The 15346-nt window shown below is 36.2% G+C and overlaps 1 protein-coding gene across 13 annotated transcripts in view; it reads right to left on the reverse strand.

Annotated features, from left to right (window-relative positions):
- Nucleotides 1–15346, reverse strand: part of inpp4aa (inositol polyphosphate-4-phosphatase type I Aa) — a 171685-nt gene that overhangs the window by 32946 nt on the left and 123393 nt on the right. For 11 of the 13 annotated variants that reach the window (XM_051927144.1, XM_051927138.1, XM_051927143.1 and 8 more), the window contains 4 exons: nucleotides 11324–11356; nucleotides 10721–10893; nucleotides 8179–8302; nucleotides 1615–1741 (listed from right to left, as the gene is read on the reverse strand). In XM_051927144.1, coding sequence (XP_051783104.1) covers nucleotides 1615–1741; nucleotides 8179–8302; nucleotides 10721–10893; nucleotides 11324–11356 — 457 coding nt within the window. The remainder of the gene's footprint in view (nucleotides 1–1614; nucleotides 1742–8178; nucleotides 8303–10720; nucleotides 10894–11323; nucleotides 11357–15346) is intronic. The other 2 variants (XM_051927145.1, XM_051927141.1) reach the window with 1 other exon arrangement.

A 15346-nucleotide genomic window follows, 5' to 3' on the forward strand; every position in this document is an offset into this window, starting at 1 on the left:
TAAAAATTCTGTGATTCTATCCAGTACAAGTTCATAAAGGGCTCTAAGATTAGGGTTAAATGGGCCATTAAATATATATATATGGTGGCACATGTAAAGTAGGGAGAAAAATAAATATTGGCAGAAATTCTTAAAAATCAGATACAATCCTAGGTAAAGTTTGTAGTCTTAAGTTTGGAAAAATGAAAACAATGTACAATTTTAAGTTGAATTAAAAGCCTGCCTAGTATATATGGAGGATGAGTGCATTCTTTGAAGCACAGTTTTCAACTCACTTTCTGAGAATGAGTTTATAAAAGTCCTCTCCCAAAGTCACTTTAAGAAATGTAAGTGGGAACTGTCATTTATACATTCAGAAAATATGGGCAATACTGTTTTTTACTGATTTGTGTTCTCTAATAGGTTATGTTTTATGGCAAGATATGTTTATTTTAAAAGCTGCTCAAATGTTGCAGCAGTATTATTTGTATGTGTCTAAAGATCCAAGTACAAATAGCATGCCTGAAAGTATTTGATTACATATCATTGTATCATTAAACATTTCACTGATAAATGAAACACGATTTGTCTTCAAAACTGCCAATGAAGGGAAATTCCTCAAGTTAAGTACTACCTGCAATGGTACCAAATTATTAGTAATTTCTAAACCACTGGATATTTGCAATAACTACAGTAGATTAGGGATAGAAGTATACATGAGAGAGTAAACAATAAGTTATTCTGGGCAAAGTATACAGCACAAAACTCACACCAGAGTCATAAAGCCCAAATATTCAACAACTTGTAATGCAACCTGGAGTTTCACAGGGCAAAATTTCCCTCTGGTTTTTCTTATTCCAAATAAACATCATCAATTAATTGGTTATACACATAGGAATGTATTGAAAATGTATAGATATTTTGGTGTTCGTTTTAGTTATTTCAATTTCCTCCCTACATGTGACAGGTATATATTGGACCAGTAGGAGATATTATACCCAAATTTCCTTTAAAAGAGAATCGGAATCATGTTTCAAACAATCTTTGAAGACTTGAATAATTTTCACACTAAAACATTAGAGCTGCTTTATAGCTGCAATCTTGTGCACACATCCTGTTTCCCCTGTTCTAAACAGTGCTAAACAAAAATACATTAAAAGTGAAACTAAAATTACAGAAGCAAAAATTAACCTCTATTTTGTTGCTAGTGTTTGAGTAAAATAGTGGTTACATAAAAGAATGAATTTCTTAAAGGATCTGTTTTTTACACAAGTAACATGAAAGAGCAATTAATCAACTTGTTCGGTGACATAAAAAGTTTAAGGAAGGCTTCGTCAAAAGAAAACCTGGCCGTGGAACATAACGTGATGCAAGGATCAAAAATACTGCCATTTCTTTTTGATTTCTGTAAGAACAGTGAGCTGCAGTGGCTTGGAATTCAACATATTTTCATGTCTCACTTCAGCACAGCTATTCAGAAGACAAGAAAATAAGGTTTAAAAAATAATATCTAGTAACTCAGATTGCACTTCTTTGTAATATTGTTCAGCACTAAAACTAATCTGATGTTATCGCAAAACAGTATTGTACATAGCTAGGTACAAAAAAAAATTGTTCATTAAAGATAAATCATACCGATTTCCAGTGATTACTGGCAGCATGTCCAAGGAAGAACTTGAAGTGGCTTGTGTTACTTTAAAGGTCACATTCCTCAAATCCATAATTCCAATGCTCATGTCTTCTAGCATTGCAAGTTCTTCTCCTTGAAGATTTGTAGTAAATAAATAAATAACATTTTATTTCAGGATTTTTCTTTCACAAATATTTTTTCATTCACTTGCAATGATTGCTTTTTACCCTGAAAACAAGACTTTTAGAATGATGTTGTTTTGGTCATAATTGTCTTTGAACATATACGTGCTATGCAGCACATATTCAGAGGACTCTCACAAAATCCAATGGATTTTTATTTTAAAAGAAATTGATTAAGTAATAAATATGACAGCTCCTAGACTAACCTTTTCTCATTCTTTTTCCGCTCCAATTAACAGTTTCTAGAAAACATTTTTGTATTTCACAAATAAACACTGGGGAAATTCATACAAGTAAAGAAACACAGACTCTTTAACATGCAAACCTATTGTATATAATAAGGAAACAGTTATATTTTATCATGCTTTTAAAACATTTAAGGCAGTGCCACTGGATGATGATTTAAACCAGGATGCCACAGTGTCGAGCAGAGCTAACAGACACAAACAAAATGTTTTGTATTGGGAACACCAACCTGCTTCCTTTGTTTGGGCTCAGTTAAGCTGGCAGTTGGTACTACCCACATTTTCTCAATTTTTAAAAGGATATTAATGGAAATTACCTCTTGGATAACACTAGTCCACTATAGCATACAGTGCTGTCATTTAAGTAATTTCTTTAGAGAAAGAAAAGATAAACAATAATACAGAATTGAGATTCATGGTGGCTGCGTGTTTCACTATGAATGTGTTAACGGAAAATGCATAAAGTGTAGGGGAATTGTACATATTCTAGATGCATGGCAAAAATAGGTGATCTGTGCATTATTTTCCTGGACACAGATAAAAGAGTGAAGAATCAGTTCTCTTATTATTCTGTAATGTTTTAAGAAGATATTAACAGTTGAAATGACTTGAAAAAACATAATAACATACAGTAACTCAATAGACCTAAAAATTATCAACCTGCTAAAAAAAGTAAAAGGTTTACCAAGCATAAGTTAGCATCCTGCACAAAACAAAGCTGTCACTAGGTGAACACTGTGAAGGGTTTTACATACAAACTAAAGGTTACATTGTGATTATTTTTAATTACTGCTTTTGTGAATTTGAAACTGTTCAGTTCCAGGAAAAACCAAGGTACTGTATTTCTAATATCTTTGAGAGTCGATTAAAAACATATTAACAAAAAAACAGTGGTATTCAATTACAGTAACATCTGACTAATTTGATTAAATAGATATTCCATGCATGGTGTTGCCATCTGCTTTAAATTGAAATCAAATTTTTTTTGTCACGTGTAAATTGAACAATGAAATTGTTACTTGCATGTCTCCCACATATTAGTGACAGTATTAAAATGCCAAGAACAAGCAATTAATACAACAGCATATATTCCATGCAACATCAGATAAGATATGGAAGAAACATTGATGTAGTTGTCAGTACAAGTGGTTGTATATGACCTGTGGATGAATACTATGTGCAAACTGAGTAGTGTAAATGGTAATATGTCTGTAGTGCTTGCCAGAATGGAGAAGGGACAATAAGTAAATATGTAAGATGTTTGAGTTCATTAGTAGTACTGTTCGCCTTTGTAAGGCTTTCTACGGCAGCATGTAATGTACAGTATATGTCCTGAACAGAAGGAACTGTGCATAAGCAATATTCTGTGCTGACTTCACCACCCCCTCTACTGCTTTTTGGTTCTAAGTTAAACATGGGCCTTAAAGAATATAATGCAGGCAATTAGTATAGACTCTACTCATTCTGAGTGAAGACATCAGGACTTTTAAGGTTTATCAGTAAACATTTTAGTGTTCTTTGCTTTGGAATGGCTTTAACAAGAAAGTTAATATCACTTTAAAACTATAAAGGTATCAAACTCTTGTCGCAGGTGGCCAAGTGTGGTCCGCAGCCGCCTGCCTATTTAAGGAGCCGCCTCCCTACAATCAAGGCTGGAGTCGGGTGAGAAGGTGGACGAGGTCAGAGGAGGCGGCGGCAAGGAGAGGCCCTGAGTGTTTTGTGAAGAGAAAGAGGAGGCTTAATGAAGAAGCCGGGATTGTGAGAGACTGTGGGGGTTTGATGGTGTGGTGCACTTAGTGACTTGTAAATAATATTGTGTAAATAAACGTGTGGTGATGGAGGAAAAGGTGTCTGCCTGCCTGTGTCCGGGTCGCCTATTTCACACTCTTTATAATTTGTTAGTATCGACACACAATTTCACATATTCTTTGTTTTTTTGAGGTGGTTTGTTGAAATTTAGCAATTCCATTTCAAGTGTTCTAACATGGAAACATTGACTTATACCTACAACCATCATGAATAATTAACAAAATAAGAAACAGAAAATATAATCAGACTGAATGTGCACTTTAGCAAAGATATACAGTATTTAAGGTATTACTGATTTTTTTAAATACCTTTCATCCTGGATCAATTGGGTAAATTTGATTGGTTGAGTAATGGGTGTTGGTATATCACAGATGTTAAAAATAGCCCAGACATAGGTTCAGGTGAATTACTTCTCCACCTCTCTTCCACACTCCCCGTTACTCTGTATTATTGATACTAGGTATTTAAACTCATCCACCTTCGCCATCTCTACTGCCTGCATCCTCACCACTCCTCTGACCTCTCTCTCTCATTTACAGATGTATTCTGTCTTTTACCTACTGCCCTTCATTCCTATCCTCTAGAGCATATCTCCACCTTTCCAGGGTCTCATCAACCTGCTCACTACTATAGCTACACATCACAATGTCATCAGCAAACATCATACTCCACAGGGACACCCTGTCTAACGTCAAGGTGATCAAGCAGTATAAGGGAGGAAAGAAAAGTGATTGCATGGGACTATAAGTTATCCCCAAATTGTATAACTGGTGGAATCCAGTTGACTTCTGAAACTTCTGCATTGTGACTCACAATGGGCTGCTTTGTGCGAATTGCCACGAAGGGGTAATGAGACCACACTGAACTCCTTTATCTGTTAATGTTTATTATTAACAGGCTGAAATGTTAAAACTGAAAACATAAGAGTTAACACAACGAACATACTGATGAAGTTACATAAGACACACAAAGAAAGGTTAAAGGTTTGGCACCCATGTGAGCAACAGTAATAACGAAACAAAATACTGAAATAGATAATCTACACAATGTGCTACGAATGATGATAAAAAAGGATACTAAACAAATAATATGCCTTAAGGGACTTATTATACAGTACAGTCAGGTTTGAATACAAATGCTAGTCCATTTTAAATACAGTTCAATTTAGGACCGATCCATCGTATCTCAATAAACATATATACTGTATATTATATATATATATATATATATATATATATATATGTGTGTGTGTGTATATTGAGATACGACGGATCGGTCCTAATTATATAAAAATATCCAATGTCTGTCTGTCTGTATGTATATCTGTCCGCTTTTCACAAGAGAACTACTTAACGGATTTAGATTGGGTCTTTTTCTATAATTTGCTTGAACATTCCAGTTGATTTTGCAACTTCCCTCATCACGCCAAGTACCATAGTTCACTTGTGGTACCAATTTATTTGCGTGAATCTGAGAAAGAGGCTGCGGGCCAAGGGAGAGGCCCTCCTCACTCACTCGCCAGCCTCCATTCGAGTCAGTCTACCTCTTGCCACGTGTTGGACCGTATCTTGCCTCTGCTTAGCTAACCTGTTAGTTCAACAGACATTATCATCTACAGATTGTTAAGGAGTAATGTATGGTGTTTTTATGAAAAAGATCAGAGCTACACGTGTTTTATAGGGTAGTTGCTAATTGCTACAAATATCACGGCCACATGCTTTTCTCCCTACATGGGGGATGCTCTCCTGTCAGAGCTGAACACAATCAGATACAGTGACAACATTTGACGTTGGAGAGTACTTACCTTCCGCTTGGTATAGAATTACATTTTTAAAATTTATTTATTCATTTTTAAAGTTTGTCCTGTTTCACTACTACATGGGCAGAGCCGCAGGGGACAGCTAGTGTTAATATTAATATATATATATATATATATATATATATATATATATATATATATATATATATATATATATACAGTATATATATCTCAATAATATAATATAATTTCTATAATATAAATATTATATATCTCAATATCAATATATATCTCAATGTCAACCTGTCCATCACTATTGCAAATAAAGGGTTCACACCCGATCCCTGATGTAATCACACCTCCACCTTGAATGCACTCACCCTCCTACAGCAGACCTCACCACTGTCACACTTCCCTTGTACATATTCTGTACAACTCTTACATACTTCTCTGCCACTTCTCTCTAAACACCCTTTCATATGCTTCCTCCAGATCCACAAAAACACAATCCAATTCCTTCTGGCTTTCTCTATACTTCTACATCAACACCCTCAGAGCAAACATCACATCTGTCATGCTTTTTCCTGGCATGAAACCATACTGCTGCTCACTAGTCATCACCTCCCTTCTTAACCTTGCTTCCATTACTTTTTACAATAACTTCATGCTGTGCCTCATCAATTTTATCCCCCTGTAGTTACTACAGCTCTTTATTCTTAAAAATCTGTACCTTCTTCTCCATTCCTTAGGCATCCTCTCACTTTCCAAGATTGCATTAAACAATCTGGTTAAAAACTCCACTGTCATCTCTCCTGAACACCTCCATCTTTCCACAGGTATGTACACACTATACTATACATTGTATTTGTGGTTTTTTCACAATTTGGATATGCTCATTCTTGGATTTCTAGCTTTGGGGAATTTGGAATTGTACTGCATGTCAGTACATGTACATAAAGATCTTGCGAACTTATTGGAGTTAGCAACACCATTTAGTTCAGCTGAGATAGTACCTGTAAAGACAGTGATGTTATTAATATTAGTTAACTCATGACCACCGGATGCCATTCTTTGCCACACCTAAAAGGCTACTGTGTAGAACAACCATTAAACCTCGGTTGCATGGGGCATATCAAGGAATATATGAGGCCACCATGCAGAGCTCCTCAAAGGACACACTATGGCTTGTAATTGGACTGCAGGTATCCCTAAAGTAATCATGGCCCCAGGCGTAAATGCCATTCAGGGAAATTTCACATGGAGGTTGAAGTTGAAAGGTGTCAGACAGACAAAGACTAAACAAATGGAAGGAAGGAAGCCCAGAGATGAAAACTAAAAAAACATATGGTAATGGACTAATGGATCAGCTACCCCACACGGCATTCAGAAACCTCCTTTGTTCAGTAAAGCCCTGATGGCTAGGGCTTTGAATGTCTAACTACCTTGTTTGAACCTTTTGCCATTATCCATTGTTGAAATTGTTCATGAATGGTCTTGAGAGCTCCAAAAAGTTCACAATATATAATGCTTGTTCGACTCAAACATTTATTCATTGATAAGCAGCTTATAAGGAGAGAATCAGACTATTATGCCAGTCACAAATACAAAAATTGGCTCGGCTGGACTTCGGCATAGACCTGCTCCACCTGCTTTTTTGATTTCTGAAACCCTCTTTTTTATTCCTGCCACCCTCTTCATATTATGTGCTAGCACAGTGGATTGTGAACAACTGCAACAATGTTATTAAAAATGGACAAAAAGATGTACATTTTCAAGAAACTGGAATGAAAGCAGTTTTCTAAAAATCCAAAGGGCTAAACCATTAGAGAAGTCAAAACAAGAAAATTATGAGAATATCACCAAAACCAAAAACAATAAGACTTCGAACTAAACTGAGAAGCATGAAGCTATGAGCCGTTAACTAGAATACCTAAGTCTCAGCTCAAGATGAACACTGTTTAAAGTTCAAATCCATAATATTGGATAGAGAGGTAAAGCACTGTGCTAAGTTTTAAATAGGGGCGTTTGTGACGCAATGCGTTCCTTAGCAATGATGCAACCATTAGCAACAAAACTCTGAGACTCTAAAATGGCAGTGTGATGCACTTAAAATTGAATAACAAAAATACTAGTAACCTTCTAAAACTGAAGAATTAATCCAAAATACACATTTGGCCATGGTCACGTTAAAGCTTTAAGAATATTTACAACATCCACCCATCTTCTAACCCTGCTTATCTAGAGTAGGGTTACACAGATGAACAGAAAAAAATGTCTGTGAAAGAAATTAAATTTTATTGAGAAGAACAGATTTCCAATATTTATTTCATGTTAACAAAACTAAATGTTTCAAGCACTTTTAAACTACAAGGACACTGATCAAAAGTTGTTTAGAAGTGTCTACTTTTACATTGTAATTTTTGCACCTGACTGCAATAAAAATTATGGTATGCCACATTTAAAGTTCACTCGTTAAATATTTCCTTAGCTGGAAAAGTAACTACATTGCAATTAAGCTTTCATAATATACATGACATATGTAAATAAATAAATAATACATGAAAAATACTGTACCATATGTGCTCAGCAAACTTTCAAACTGTGCTAGAAGACCAATGGTGTAGAGCTGACGAAGGAACCCATCATCATGAAGACAGTTTCTAAGCTTGATTATAAATCCACAAATCAGGGCAGTCAGCTAAAAGAAAAAATGGTTTATTATGTAGAATGTGTTTGCAGATATGACCACTATTGACTTAGTAATCTACATTCATCAGAAAATACATAATGATAAACATAAAGGTCATGTTTAATTCTTAACATCTCAATTGAAGTACAGAAAAAATGCCACATAAACACGATAAACATGACAGTTACAGATATTTGATATTGTAATACAGTATTTATAAATTACATGTAAATTAGGTCTGTTTGGTACTGCAACAACATAAAGATTCTTTTACAAAATTGTATATATTTGTACAATAGCTAACTTAGAAATAGGCTACCAAAATCTTCTGTTCAACTCTTTTAAAACAGTAGTGGTCATCAATTTACAACAATGTTCATTGTAATAGAACACTTGATTAACAGGTTGAATTTTTTCTCCTTAAAAAAAATTAAAACATTGGGAACATTTTTTTAAAACTATTTAGTGAGCATTGGCCTGACAACTGGAATGTCGATATTCCTATTACTCAACTTAAAACCCTGCAAAAAACTTTGCAAAATTAAACAACACAAAGTTAAAACCTAAAACCAAAATATATTTGAGGATTCAATTTAGATGGGATGCAGAAACAGTATTTCTTCATACCAACTGTCTGTGCACAGGAAATGGTGCACTAATATGCTTTAGGTGGTATATTAGATAGATAGATAGATAGATAGATAGATAGATAGATAGATAGATAGATAGATAGATAGATAGATAGATAGATAGATAGATAGATAGATAGATAGATAGATATACATATGCACCATGATTTAATTGTACTTTAGCACCTATGAACATTTATTTAATACATTTGAGTTTGAGGTTGAAGGTGAGATATCCATTAGTGTATCCATGAGATGTTCCCAGACTGTCCCAAAATGTCATAATGATCTGTTTAAACTTATTTGTATTTTTTAATAGCACATATAGAACCCTGTAGCCAGCTGAAAGAATGAATGCCTGGAAGTACTGCAAGAAGTAATTATGGTTTTTGCAAATGTTTACCATTACCAAACAACAATAGCTTTTACAATGGAAATCCCCTGAATGGGCAATTCTCCTGTAGCTGATCTAGAGTAAGGGGAACCAGATGAGATCATTTTGACTTCTCAGAAGTTATTTTCTGGGTTGTCTACCAATGAAGTTACATCAGGCAGGAAAGACATAATGCTTTGGTTGACATGGGACGGGATGTTTCTCAAGGAAAAGCTGGAATCTGTTACTAGGAAAAGGTAAACCTGGTTTAAGATGCTAGTTTACAACTGTGAACAATGGCAAGAACAAGACAAGCATCACACTACACAACTTTGGATCAGACAGCAAATTTCACTTAATGGCTGCAGTTTCTAGATCTTGTTGCCTTGAGCATATCAGATAACATGACTAGTTATCACAGGGGATGATGGATTACTTGAGTCCCTCATGACATTTTAGCACAGTTTCAAATCTCATGTTGTGTATCATGAGCTTGCCTCCTCTTGATAGCCACATAACTGTGCTGGGTGTCAACACAGGTGGCTGTACAAATGTTTTCCAGGTATTGGGAGCTCTGCCACAACTTCAGACAATCTTTTAATTTTTTCAGTTCTGCTGAGGTACAATAAATATAAGACATCAGAAAGACAAGCCTTTCTTCTGTGTGAATGGGTGAATGGCTTGTAGTCACACTGTACGCACTGTACTTCTGGTTGAGTAATCAGTGGCTGTCAGCTCTCGCACACAAAGAACCTGCCACTGTGACTTTCAATACAATAAAATCTGTTGATTTTTATGGCTAATCACAGTGCACTGTGAAGGATATGACTGAAAATTACTGCAAAAGCCTTGTCATGTGACAATGTAAACGTAACTGCAGTTTAGTGCAACACAACACACTGCAATGATAGCGCTGCTGCCTCGCAGTAAGGAGACCCAGGTTCGCTTCCCGGGTCCTCCCTGCATGGAGTTTGCATGTTCTCCCCGTGTCTGCATGGGTTTCCTCCGGGTGCTCCGGTTTCCTCCTACAGTGCAAAGACATGCAGGTTAGGTGCATTGGCAATTCTAAATTGTCCCTAGTGTGTGCTTGGTGTGTGGGTGTGTGCCCTGTGGTGGACTGGCGCTCTGCCCAGGGTTTGTTCCTGCCTTGCTCCCTGTGTTGGCTGGGATTGGCTCCAGCAGACCCCATGACCCCAGGATATAGCAGGTTCGACAATGACTCAATGACAACACACTGCTAAAACAACAGTCATGAAGCGCACAAAGTAGGTAATAAAATCAGTGTTCTTAGTATTCAACTGAAGAGGGCATCTCAGTAGGGAAATACATACTTATTTAAATACATAAAATAATGTAATAGCTGCAGTTTATTATCAGGGATTAAAAATGCTACAGCTGTTTAGTTAGTTTAAGTAGTTTACTCACCGTCTGACAGAAAACAACATCCCTTCTGTACTGTAAACTCAGATCCATAGCTATAGTTGGTGCAGTGTCTTGCATTAGTAGAAAAACCATTGACTTTTTAGCTTTGTCACTCATCATTGCTACACAATCTGTGAGAGTTGTCAGCAAAGGATAAAGGGCCTCACTCCATTCTCCTGCAAATGCAGACCCACTTTAGACAAAGCATTTATGAATATTCTTCTTAAGCCTCATTTCTTAGCAAACACTAATAAACATCTCTAAACAACTCCAACTTCTCTTGCTCTTTTTGAAGAGCTAGCTAGGTTACTTGTCATCTATTGTAAAATAGCTTCAATATAAAAATATTCTGTGCAAATACTTTAGGAAGAACTTTTTGAAATTTTAACATCAAATTATTAAACCATGTTTTAAGGTGTTCAAGCTGAATCGATACAATAAAGGCAAAATTAGCTAATAAGTGAAAAATGATCCTCCACTAGAACACTATTTGGGAAAGCAGACTACGTTATGGTGTGAAACAAATAAAGTGTTGCATTGGAAAAGTGAGGCAACTGAAAGGGTACCTGCAAGCCAGCAGTGGCAGTGAATGGAAAGAGCACATACCTGGAGCAGTCTCCTCAGCAGGGGTGTTGTGATCTAAACAAAAAATGGAGGTGCAACATGCATGGTTAGGAAGCAGCTTTGTCACTTAAAGCACCCTAAAAATGCTGGCTGGCTGACTTTTAACAGACAATTTGAACTAGGCTCAGCTAATGCAATCAATGGGAAAGCAAACAGCAAGCTGAGATTTTCAACAAATATATTCCAGTAAAGAAGCTTTATAGGATGGATTATTAGACTTAATTCATAATAAAACATAAATGTAAAAATTTTGGATTCCATCCATGTTTTGTTATGAACTAAAATATTTGAAAGCAACAGAAGGCTGTTTCAGATTGCACCCACAATTACTTATGAAAGTTCTCCTGCATGTGGTGAAAATCTGAAATATAAGCAGTTATTCACTTGCATGCCTCAAATTATCAGCAAAAGAAGAGAAAACAACATCAGTTACAAACTAAAACATTATAAGGAATTTTACACCATGCTGGTCATGATGAAGAGGGAGCCATGCGCATGATCTTAATCTAAGTACACAGAATTACAGTTGTTTAAAACAAATATATTGTGACATACTTTACATTAATGCATCTAATGTGTCATAAATTCAAGATTACATATTCTTCTAAGATCAAACATTTTTGCTACTGCCTTACAAAGACTGTAACCCCTTTCATACTTGCAGCCTAGGTCAGCCCATGGGCTCTTTTTTTTCAAAAACTCCTAATAGAAGCATAGAAATCTAAATTTAGTACTCTTTTTTGATGAAACCCAGAGTATGCCTTCGATAGCCTTTACACTGGCCTTTAGGCTATCAACGTAATATATTTACCTCACACTGAGTACATTTACAACCTCTAGCATCCTGCTGCTGCACATTCTAATGTTTTTTGCCACTTCCTCTATAGGTGCAGTAGAGACCTGGCATGTTACCTATGTACCTGGTTTCATTAATAGCCACAGTTCATTTGCAGAAGTAGTATTTCAGTCAGTAATTAGAATGCATCTTCCTCAGATGTAAAAAGTATGATTTATATGCTATAGATTAGAAAGCATTGTGCAAAGCAGACTTGCCAGTTAAATGGAACGAAAATAATAATATCAAAGTTAAAGCTAATGTTCACTAAAAATGTACATTACAAAAAGGAAAAAGTAGCTTTTTAGAGTTGAAACTAAGGGACTGTGAGGAAACACCTCACAATGTGATAATTTAAAAGCACTTTGCTCCATTTGTTTTAAAATCTTTGTATGCACCATCCTTATAATGAAAGAAAAAAAGCCCTCAGGTAGAAACACGTCTGCTACCCATCATGGTTTGTAACTGTAACTGGTGTATGACAGATGTCGGTCGAGGTTATACAAGACATATGTGACACGGGGTACTGCAGAATGTTAGCAACATAGGCGCACGTGTGGTGCAATTGGCAGAGATATCATTTACACAAGGAATATGACTAAGGAGAGACAGGGCTGTTAGACTCAGGTCAAGTGATGGCTGACCTGGGATAAAAGCCGGTCTTTTCACCAGCCAAGGAGTTAGTTCAGTTCAGACCAGGAAAAGGTCAATACGCAAAGAATTATGGCGGCTGCATGGTGATTTACAGGCAGGGGCCATTATTCCAATTTGCCAGGGCAAGCTAGGTTTCTCTCTGATTTTTTTTTTTGGATAGAGAGAAAAACAAGTTAAGCATTCTTTTTATTCGACTGATTTTTTTTTTCTTTGAAAGACTTTTTAAGGTGTGTGCCATGTGCTGAATGTAATTTTTTTAAACATTTTTTAGTTTTTCATCTTAATGAATTATTGCAGTGTTTGTGTGCAGTTTTTTGATGTCTTCTCTATGGAACATTTTTTCAATAAATACACCTATTTACTTGTTGTATTAGCTGTGTCTGCCTCCCTTATTGTCCCACTGATGCTCGGTTCTGATACTTCATGTCCCCGAGTTCCTGCTAAAGCCTAAAACAGGGACACATGGGGTATTACAGAGGTATATGAATTACGTTTTTTAAAATTCTGCCTTGAACACGAATGTAGCAGTAATAATTCATACTTTAGATGTAAAAAATAAAAAAGTGAAAAACACATTTAGTTTGAATGGGCTCAGGGGTATTTGAAATTAGCTTTCAGGAATAACCGTCTAATCTTTGTTAATTTGTTGCATTGTAGTAATAAAATTAAACAATTTCTGTTTATCAACTGGAAAACAGTAGATCTCCTTATTCTAATGATTCTACAATAAGAGTTGGCTCCCATACAATGCAGGTATGTACATACAATTAATATAATGTATCATCAAGCAGGAACACAAACAAATATTTATGGATCATGTGCAGCAACACAAAGATTGCAAGGCCTGATGTTTCTACTGTTTAAACAGTTTGACTCATTTCGTTGCCTTTGTACTTTACAGTACAATGAAAAGTATTTGTTGCTAGTCTTGCTGGTGCAAAAAAATCAAAAATGTAGAGACAATACACAACATGGTACATGGGCAAAGTGCAACAGACATGTACCAATAAAACAATACTAATAAAAGCAGCAATAAAAGGGCTACATATCATAATGAAAAATAAATAATTTGGATCTGACAGAAGTAAGAACCAGGGAATTCTAATAACCATGCTGCACAATAGTTAGTCAAGATTAAACTGGAAGAGGAAGCTGATTGGTAGGATTAGTGCTTAAATAATGCCATGACAAAGTAGATGACTATAGTATACAGTATTTGAGATAACAGTTTGATGTCCCACATGTAAACTCTAAGAGTCTGGTGGTACTACTGCTTTCTGGATGGCAAGGGAAAAAACAATTTATTCAACTTTTGTCATAAATTACAGCCATTCTGAATACTCACTGTTATGACTATGTGACATAAGAAACTAAGATGCAGCTAGACCACTTGGCATCTCTAGCATTAAGTGAAGATCCGGAGAAAGATGGATTTTCTTCAGTTCCCTTAAAAAATGAAAGTGCTGGTGAGGGACCAAGAGAAACTCTCAATGTTATGGACCCCTAAGCATTCTGAATACCACAATTTGCTCCTTCCTTTTGCAGATACAGATGGACTCATTTCTGCTATCGTACATTTCAGTAAGAAGTGTAACCTCCTTCTTGTAGGCTGTCAAATCATTCTAGGTACCCAAAAAAGTTGTGTCGTCAGAAGGGCTGTGCCATATCATATCATCCAGGATAACACCGGAATAAATTTTTGATAAAAAAGTTCTCACAGGCCCAAACATGTGTGAGAGCGAGAGCAGTGTTGTCAACCTCCGATAACGATTTTGCACCTAAAAAGAGAGCTACTTCAATAGTATGGATGTGATTTGGCTACAAGAGGACAAACCTCCAACAAAGCACAACACTTTGCAAAATATGCAAGAAAACCTACCACTAAAGGTGGAAACACAACAAACTAGTTTCACCAGTTGAAGCAAAAACACACCGTCCAATACAACCAGGATATGAAGGCATGCGAGGAGATACTATAAGCTGATGATGTGAGGCCAAAAAGTAGACTCAAATTAGCATCGCTGGGGCACTCGCCAGTTACACTCCATATGACAGGAAAAGCAAACAGTGGATAGAAATTACCGATGTAGTTACATATTGTTTGTCCAAGAATATGATGCCAATCTAAATTGTGGAAAAGGAGGGCTTTAAGCAACTTGTTAAAAGGCTATACCACATTCCTGGGCAAAAGTATTTTTCCTCGCCTGCGAAGTAGAAAGCATTCTGCGACAAACAAGCATGTACAGTATCAGGTGTGGAATTTTTTGCCTCAACCACGGATATGTGGTGAAGCTGAACTGCAGAACCATATATTAACCTGACCATGCACTACATCGACAATGACTGGAAGCTACACAACTCCTGCCTTGAGACAAGTTTCTTTCTAGAGGATCACAGGGAAGAAAATATTGTGAGCGGTTTAAGGGAGTTTCCTAACGCATGGCATCTAAAAGAGGATCAACAGTTGTGTGTGAGACAACAGACAGCAGGGTCAATGCTGTTAAAGATATTGCTCT

This window comes from Erpetoichthys calabaricus, chromosome 4 (assembly GCF_900747795.2).
Source record: "Erpetoichthys calabaricus chromosome 4, fErpCal1.3, whole genome shotgun sequence".
In the NCBI taxonomy this organism is placed as follows: Eukaryota; Metazoa; Chordata; class Cladistia; order Polypteriformes; family Polypteridae; genus Erpetoichthys; species Erpetoichthys calabaricus.